Here is a 9,267-nt window from a genome sequence, read left to right as displayed (position 1 = left end):
GAGGGGCGAGGTGGGGAGGGGCGAGGTGGGGAGGGGCGAGGTGGAGAGGGGCGAGGTGGGGAGGGGCGAGGTGGAGAAGGAAGAGGTGGAATCACTGATGCTGCTGTCAGCACAGAGAAGGGGTTCTTACTGGCAGGCACCCCGGGGGTCTGCACTTCTCTTTGTGCTGACACATGTAGGATGTGCCAGGAGCAGAGAGGATCTTCCCCACATTTGGTAGCGTCCAGGCCTGCTATCCGCGGAGCTGGTGGCCGCCCTGTTGATTTCCCAGCAGAGTTGTGGAAGGAGCCTGAGGGCCAGACCACAGGTGGGGCAGTGACCCTGTCCCTCGGCCTCACGCTCTTGGCGGGGAGGGGAGCCATCACAGAGTGGCCTGAGCCATCACATACTGGCTCTGAGCTGCACCCTATGGCATTTGCCCGGGTGGGCTCACGCCGGCCCTGTGCGGGCAGGGACTCATCTTACCCTTTCTGCAGATGAGGAAGCAGAGATTCCCAGGGGTAGTGGCTGGCGCGTTGAGGTTGGTCCAGACCTGGCGCAGACAGTGGGCGGGCGGCGTGGAGGCGCCCTGGTGCCTTTTTATCTGCTGTAGACTCTCCAATCCCTTCCACCTTTTCTTGCCCCAAAGGAATCATCACTTTTAGCTCTTCTGTTGTTTACTTGTGTTATTTTTAAGCTCGGTTGAAACTGCCCGTCGTATTCCCTAGGCCTTTGCACATCCATGTAGAAGTGCCGCCCGCAGGCCGTCAGCTGGTCGCAGGTATCGAGTCCCTCCTGTCAGCAGACGTAGCTCGGAGTACGAGGCTGCCACGCTGTGCCCTGGCGGCGCCTGCAGCGGGTGGAGGATGCAGCGTCAGTCAGATTTCATTAGGAGGAGGGTAGTCTAGGGGCCGCACTGTGCCGTCTCACTGCCCCTCCTGCTCCCCCGCTTGCCCCTCGTGGGCACGGGGTGGGGGGCCCGGCTGCTCTCTTCTACACCCTCTGCACTCTCGTCCCCCTTCATGGGCACAGGGAAGGCCCAGCCGCTCTTCTTCCTACCACCCCCGGCACTCTCATCCCCCCTCATGGGCACGGGAGGGAGGCCAGCTTCTCTCTTCTCCCCCCTCTGCTTTTGTACCCGCTCATAGGCACGGGGGGGCCCAGCCACTCTCTTGTCTCCCCTCTGCGCTCTCATCTGGCCTCCAAGCCCCTCGCATGTCCACTGTGGCCACCTTCCTGAGCCCAGCCTCACACTGCCTGCCACGGAGACATCGTCTCCACCCCGAGGTCTGATCCAAGTCTTGACTTCCCCATGCCCACTCTGACCTCCTGGATCTTCTTCTGCCCTCAGCCCTCTTCCTCTCAGTGAGCAGATGCCCAGAACCCTCAGGGCACTGCGACACTCCCCTCTCCCCCAGCCGGCCAGGGGAAGCTGCTGGCCCTGCCCTCAGGGCTGGTCCAGGCCCACCACCTCTCAGAGGCCACCTCTCACCTGAGGTCAACATGTGGCTGAGCCCTGGTCTGCTCCAGCCTCGGCCTCATGTGAAGGAAAAGAGTCAGACCTGTCCCCTCTTCTGCCCCACTTGGGCCTGACCTCCACCTCCCCCTGTGACCTCCTGCACAACCCCTCCCAGTCATGCCCCCCAGCGTCCTGGCTGCTCACTCTGCCTAAAACGCCCTCCCCACAGGCATGTGACCAGCCCCCTCTCGGTAGCACCTTCCAAGATTGTGACCCACTCATTGTCATGCTTCAGCTCCGCTACCCTGTGGAGGCTCCACGAGGCCGGGCTGTCTATCTGTCCAGTGATGCAGCCCAGGGTTCCAGAGTCGCGGTTGGCACGCAGAAGGTGGTTTAATGCGTATTTATTAAATGAGGCAGTGAAACCCCAGTTGGCCAGGGGTGACGTCTTGAGAAGTGTCAGGTTCCTCCCCACCCCGTTCTTGAGTGGAGGCCGGGAGAGTTCCTGCCTCATCCCCGGCGTCCTGGAGGTGCTCGGGAAGTGTGGCCGACTGAGGGAATGAAGTAGAGCCAGCATGTTGGCACTGGGGCTTTTATCCACGGCTGGATTGCATCGTCACCCTTAGACACCGAGACGTCGCATAGACGCCACGCTGCTGCAGACCGCGGCCTCCTCTGTCCTCATCCCTGTTCCCTGCCCTGCCCTCGCGCCTTGCTCTCCGGGAGCCGCTGCAGGAAGACCACGCGCAGAGCGTCCTCCCATGGGAAGGAAGGCGTTGAATCCCTCCGCGGTCGTCTCTGCTAGCTCTCACGTTCTCTGCCTCAGGAAAACATATTTCTGGAGGAAGCCCAGTCAAGGGGAATGAAGACTGTTCTCCTCCCAGATTTCCCTTGTTCCTGCCCCTGGGTGTCCTGTCACTTCATAGCCAACAGAGAGAAGAGACGATGTAGTGAGGACAGGGTGATGATGGCTCTTAGTCACTCATGTTGCTCATTCATTGTGCAGGCACTCCCTGGAGCTACATACAGCAGGCACCTTGGCCAGCCGCTGGGGATGTGGGCACACGAAGAGCTCTCTCCACCAAGGGGGTAGCCATGTAGGGCAGGTGGGAAGGAACTTATGTCAAAGCCACGTCCAGGGTCAGCGCCAGGTGGCCATCAGCCCAGGGCACTGTGCGAATGCGGACGGTGACTTCTTATGAAGTCCATGCCTTTACCCATTTTTCTATTGCACTGTTTTCTATTTATTCTTGGGGGAAATTGGATGGATGGATGAGTGGGTGGTGGGTGGGTGGATGGATGGATGGATGCATGCATGGATGGATGGATGGATTGGTGGGTGGGTGGATGGATGGATGGATGGAGGGGTGGGTGGGTGAGTGGATGTGTGGATGGTGGATGGGTGGGCAGTGGGTGGATGGATGATGGGTGGGTGATGGGTAGGTGGATGGGTGGGTGATGAGTGAGTAGATGGATGGATGGATGATCGGTGGGTAGTGGATGGATGGATAGATGGGTGGTGAATGGATGGAGGGGTAGGTGGGTGAGTGGATGTGTGGATGGTGGATGGGTGGGCGGTGGGTGGATGGGTGGGTAGTGGGTGGATGGATGATAGATGGGTGGGTCATGGGTAGATGGATAGGTGGGTGATAGGTGAGTAGATGGATCGATGGATGATGGGTGAGTAGATGGATGGATGGATGATGGGTGAGTAGATGGATGGATGGATGATCGGTGGGTAGTGGATGGAGGGATAGATGGGTGGTGGATGGGTGGATGGATGGAGGGGTGGGTGGGTGAGTGGATGTGTGGATGGTGGATGGGTGGGCAGTGGGTGGATGGGTGGGCAGTGGGTGGATGGAAGATAGATGGGTGGGTCATGGGTAGATGGATGGGTGGGTGATGGGTGAGTAGATGGCTGGATGGATGATGGGTGAGTAGATGGATGGTTGGATTATCGGTGGGTAGTGGATGGATGGATGGGTGGGTGGTGGATGGGTGAGGACATGGATGGATGGATGGACAGATGGATGATAGATGGATATATATTGAGGAGCTGTCCCTCTTTTTTTTATTCTCTGGATATTCTCTGGAACAATGAGTCCAGGATTAGATAATCTGCTCCTTAACTGGGAGGACTCGTCTGGGCTGTGTGTTTCCATTGGGTGAAGATTTTAACTTACTGATTCAATGTCTTTGTCATCCATTCAGGTTTTCTCTTCTTTCTTCAGTTAGTTTTGGATTACATTTGACCAGGAATTGGTCCATTGCATCAAGTTTTCAGATGTATTGGCACAAGTTAGTAGTGGTCTCCTGTCACCATTTTAGGCTCCGCTGTTATCTCGTGGCAACCTCTTCATTCTTGACATTGCTTGCGCCTTCTCTTTACTTTGTTGACCACTTTGCTAGAACTTGTCAATTTAACGAGTCATTTCAAAGCACCAACTTTCAGCATCAATATCTTTTTTTCCTTCTAGTTTATTTCTGCTTCTTTTCCCTATATTTTCATTCCTCTTTACTTCTTTGAAGCCATTCTGTCCTCCTGCTAGCTTCTTAAACTGGGCATCTACTTTTCAGCCCTGTTTTTTAATTCATGCGTTTGGGGCTCTGCATGCACCACCACCACCACCCCACCACCCCCACCAGTGTGTGGCTGTGGCCCACGCAGGGTGATGTATAGCATTTTCATCAGTTTTAGCTATAATCATTTTCTGGTTGCCATTGTGATGTATTCTTTGACCCATGTTTGTGTGCCCCATGTTTTTTAATTTCCAAACGTAAGTGGTCTTGATTCTCTTTTTGTTATCAATTTCAAACGAATTGCATTGAGGCACAAAAAGGAGGTCTCTGCTGTGCTTTCTTGGTGGCCCAGTACGTGGCCAGCACATAGACAACCCTCATATGTTTGAAATAATATGTCTTCGCCATCTGTTCTGCGGGGTTCTGTTTACGCCCGTTAAACCAAGTTTACTCATTGTGTTGTCTGCATTTGGTTTTCTCTGCTCATTTTTGTCTGCCTCTCTGCTCAATCTAAACGTGTCAGGATCCCCTACTATGATGGTACATCTATCCATATCTTTCAGTTCCGTCACTGATGGCTCTGTAGATTTTAAAGCTATTTTACTAAGTATGTACAAATCACAATGTCTTCTCAATGGACTGCCATTTTCTTTGTTACGTAGTGACCTCCTTTGTGTTCAGTTGTGGTTTTCCCTTAAGCCTGTTGTCCCTGATACATAAGATGTCACACCAGTCTTCTTTTTGCCAGGTTTTTACCATTTCACCCTTGACTTTCAACCTTCCTTGTGTGTTTCAGATGTGTCTTTTGTTAAAAGCATAAGGCTGTATTTCATCATTATATTTTATACCCAGCCCAACAGTCTGTGGATTAGGCAGAGACTTTAGTTTACACTTAGTTTGATTACATTGTTTTCCAGGTTCATTCTGCCATCATATTTTGTGCTTTGTTTGCCCCTTTCTCTGTAACCTTCCTTGTTTCTCTTTTCTTGCCTTCTCTCATTGTCTTTTCACCAGCACGCTTTTTCCTGCTCCAGGTGCCCACCCAGGATCCCCACGTTAGACTGAGTCCATCGCATGTATTCAGTCTCCTCTGGTCTGTCACAGCTTCCCAGTCTGTCATCGTTTTCCACGGCTGACAGTTTGCAGAGGCACCGGTCAGGCATTTTGTAGGCTGTCCCTTGGTTTAGGTTTTCCTCCTGGTTAGACTCCGGTTAGGGACTTGGGGAGGAAGACCACAGAGGGTAAGTGCTGTTCTCGAACCTTTGTATCAGAGGTGCACACTGTCAACCTGGCTTATCTCTGGGGAGGTCATGCTGGACCACCTGGACGAGGTAGTGTCTGTCAGGTGTCTCCACTGTGAGGTTACTTGTCCTCACTTGCCATACTCTGCCCTTTGAAAGCAAGTCACTTAAGTACAACCCGGACTGAAGGGGGATGTGGGTGGGGTGAGGGCGTGAGAGAGCGCGTGTGTGTGCGTAAATTACTTAGGATTCTTCTGTGAGGCAGACTTGTCCTCTTCTCCTTATCTAACTTTTCACTATGGACTTGAGAATACTGAGTTTATACTCCAGGTCATAATCTAATACCATGTTATTTACCCATTGCTGAGATTGTACCACAGGAACCTCTGACACATCCAGTCATTTTGTCTTTGGGGCACGGCCTTATGCCTCAGCACTATAAGATACTCCGTGCGCATCTTGGGTGTGCCCGGCCCCAGCACTAGGACCTGCTGTGTCTGCAAGGAGCCTGGTGCCATTCATTGCAGTGGTTCTCCAGCCTTGGGTCCATGCTGGCCTGTTTACATGTTGTTTATGACTCTTTTATTGGGAACTCACGCCTCGTGGACCTTAACCTGCAGCATTGATCTGAGGACCAGTCAGGGAGGCGTGCATCACAGAGGGTCTGCGTTTGCTTCTGCCAGGTGCCCTGGCATCATGGGACCTCCTTAAGAGCAGTGTCTAGAACCGGACAGATTCTCGGAGGACTTCTTTTTTAGCTTCTACCCAGAGCCAAGGCTACGACCAGAACTTTCCTAGCCTGTGATCTGTGGGGCAGTTGTTGGTTTGTGCATCTGACGGTGGGTGGTCTGTATTCCAGTACCAGCTTGCTCGGCCCACTTGGTCCCCCCAGCCACCAGCCCCTGCCCCGTGGTCATCAGTGCTCAGTGACCTTCCCGGCGGGGTCCACACCATGATCCTAAACCCACACGTCTCCCCATTCTTGAGGCTTGCCCAGTCATTTACAGCTTCTTGTTGTTGTGATGATCTGCTTCAGTCAACCACGTTAGCTGTGTTGTTCCAGATGCCCTGGGGTGCCGTACCGCCGTACACTTCTCTTGTGCGTTTACTCCTGAATTGTCTCCCGTCAGTACTTAGGGAAAAACACGGTGTGAAGGTTTCCAGCTTTGAGAGGCTCGCTCACTTCCTTCCACTCCCCTGTTATTTTCCCCGTGATTAGAAGAAAAACGTAATTGAGGGCATTTTCATTGAGAAGACCAGGGCTGGGACAGCGGTATTTCCGAAACCTCATCACGTGTAGCTGCTAGATACCACGCTGGCTTCCTTCTATCCCAGCATTCCTGCGGACGGCCGTCTTCCTTCCACGCGTCCCTGATCATGTCCTAGGAGAAGCATCCTCAAGAAAACGGGCCTACTGCTGTAGAAAACTTCATGCAATAAACGTCTAAGCACACTTGGAGTTTTCCAGTTATTTTCTCTTCCTCGTTGGAAGTGCACTAAGCAAACAAGTCCAACTGGAGAAACAGGTGCTGACCTTGATATCTGCTTTAATGCACGTAGTAACACTGTCCTGATGTCCTTCATGTTCCCTCTCGTCCAGCTTGACCCTCTCCCCGAGAAGACTCTACAGCAGAGATGCAATGCCAATGCCGTCCGGTCCATGGAGAAGGTCATTGAGATCCACAGTGAGTACCTGGGGGCCGGATGAGAGGGAGGGGGCAGGACTCCCCAGTGCCCGCCTCGCCCCACCTGTCTCCTCTCAGGCGGCCTGTGGGGACCGGGCCCTGCTCTCAGCTGACTGCACCCCGTAGTCTCCCACAACCTGCTGTACAGCTCAGAGGCGCGGGCTGGAGGCTGCCGTGGCTGGGACCTGAGTGTGAGCCTGTGTCTCGGGTCCGGCCTCTCTCCCCTGCTCCAGAGAACCCCACTTCATAGCTCAGGGGCTTGGGGCACAGTGGGAGTGCACACCCCCCATTCAAGGAATGCCATCTGCTCCTGCCACCCCACACACTGTGTGCCTGTTGAGAAAGGGCTTGTCCGGCTCCCACTTCTGCGGCGGCACACCCGGATTTGGCTTAGCGATTCCCAGCAGTGTTTTTTAATTGTTCTCTCTAACAGTGGTTGTGAGAGAGGGATGGTTTGACAGATGCATCTGGAATTCCTGGGAGACAGACGCTGACGTCCAGTTTTTGTTCCTGTTCTCACTTGGGGCTCTTGAAGGCTTTGGCCTCCGTGCCCCCACCCCCCACCCCTGAGGATCACTGCCGCCAGCAGTGCAGATGCATGTTGTCAGACGCGCCACATGTGGGTCTGTGGCTGTGCGCCCCACGGTCCTGACTCCTGACGGGCTTCTAGGATCCCAGCAGCAGGTCTTTCTCAGCGTGGCACAAGGGGGCCACGTGGCCTCTGTCCGCTGTGCGCCCGGTGACCGTCACTTTCCATCCCCAGGCAAGTACTGGCGCTCCCTGCAACGTGCCGCCTCGACCGTGGGGTACTCGCTGGTGGAGGCCCAGAAGTGTGAGAATGAGGAGGCCGAGACGGTCACCGCCATGGCCTCGCTGTCTGTGGGCGTCAAGTCGGCTGAGAAGAGGTGAGCCCGCACCGCCCCAGGCCTGGGGTGGCTGGGCGTGTGTGCCAGAGTCCCTGCCCTGGAGCCCGGCGCAGTGGCCTCTCTACACCGCAGCCCGAGGGAGGACGGGCCAGCAGCCCTGAGAATGGGGGCGGGCGGGGCTCTCCCGGCTGTGAGCCCCCCACTCAGGGACGTGGGGGCGGGGAGCTGGGCAGAGAGCCGGGCGGAGGCGGGCTGGTGCGGGGTGGCGCACCTAGCAGCCCCTAACCCACCGTTGGGCTCTCTTCTCTCCGCTCCGCCTGCTCTGGGAACCGCGCAGACCAGACGAGGAACCAATGGAGGAGGAGCCGCCCCTGTAGCCCTGCTCCGAAGCTGCTCTTCTCTTGTTCGTTCGTCTGTCTTGAAGCTCAGCCAGAAAATGTCCTGTGTCCGCCTGCATTCTGCCGGGTGTTCTCAGAACACGAGAGGCTGCCGGCTGTGAGCAGCACCGGGAGCCTTTTCTGCTGCACAGACCACAGATCTCGAGACGCACAGGCCGAGGTGTGGCCGCCCACTCGGGACACGGGACAGACGCCGCGACGAGCAGACACACAGACGCGCAGGGCGCTCGGCGCCAGCGTGGGGATCGCCGGGGGAAGGAGGCGACAGCAACTTGCGGTGGAGTTGTCCAATTTAGCTGACACGAGAAAGAGAAAATCAAAGCTCTAACAGTACAAAACAGACTTGGTTAAAACTGGTGCTTAACATTTGATTACTACCCACCGTTCCACGATCTCCGTGTAAACCACTCGACTCATCTTGTAGCTTGTTTTTTTTTTTAAAGAAAGTTTTCTAGGGCTCTGGCCTGCCTCTGTGAACCACATCAGGTGCGGTGGGGGTTTGCAGCGGGTGGGGGACAGAGTGGACGAACCTTTCAAATAAAAACTGGACAAGAGCAGAAACGTGAGCCCGGGGGAGCAGCTTTAGTTTCTGGAAGCCATCGGAAGATGCGAGTTTGTGCCTTTTTTTTAATTGCTCTGGTGGATTTTTGTGGCTGGGTTTTCTGAAGTCTGAGGAACAATGCCTTAAGAAAAAATAAACAGCAGGAGTCAGCGGGATATTTCCTCTGGCCGGTGAGGCCGCGGGGCGCCCGGCAAGCCGGTAGCCACCTGCCAGCATCTTCAGGAGGGGCCGCAAGCCAGGACACCCTCATCTTGCTTTATCGCTGTTTAAGAGAAATGGAGGTGGTTGCCAAAAAAAGTGGCAAATACTGTTGGGGATTTTGAAGTCCAGCGAATTTTAAATGAATCCAAAGTGTTCTTTCTCGCACGTCGTAGGACAATTGAGCATCTCCCATTCGATTGTTAAGCATGTCCCAGGCACTCTGCAGTGTTACGACCGGAATGCTTTTTATGAAAAGCAGGTAGCATGAAGTATTGCTTAAATTTTAGGTATAAACATATATATATATATAAATATATATATATATGTCTGTGTATATATATATATATATATACACA

The 9,267-nt window shown here is 54.3% G+C and overlaps 1 protein-coding gene across 1 annotated transcript in view; it reads left to right on the top strand.

Moving 5' to 3' along the window:
• Nucleotides 1–9,259, top strand: part of HDAC4 (histone deacetylase 4) — a 285,280-nt gene extending 276,021 nt beyond the window's left edge. Inside the window, exons 23-25 of the mRNA XM_023740851.1 lie at nt 6,800–6,884; nt 7,648–7,789; nt 8,088–9,259. Of these exons, the coding sequence (XP_023596619.1) occupies nt 6,800–6,884; nt 7,648–7,789; nt 8,088–8,127 (267 nt within the window). The 3' untranslated portion in view covers nt 8,128–9,259. The remainder of the gene's footprint in view (nt 1–6,799; nt 6,885–7,647; nt 7,790–8,087) is intronic.
• The last annotated feature ends 8 nt before the right edge of the window (nt 9,260–9,267 follow it).

This window comes from Trichechus manatus, unplaced genomic scaffold (genome assembly GCF_000243295.1).
Source record: "Trichechus manatus latirostris isolate Lorelei unplaced genomic scaffold, TriManLat1.0 scaffold00165, whole genome shotgun sequence".
Classification (NCBI taxonomy): Eukaryota; Metazoa; Chordata; class Mammalia; order Sirenia; family Trichechidae; genus Trichechus; species Trichechus manatus.
Note: the sequence above shows the minus strand (reverse complement) of the source record. Positions and strands in the feature narration are given on the sequence as shown.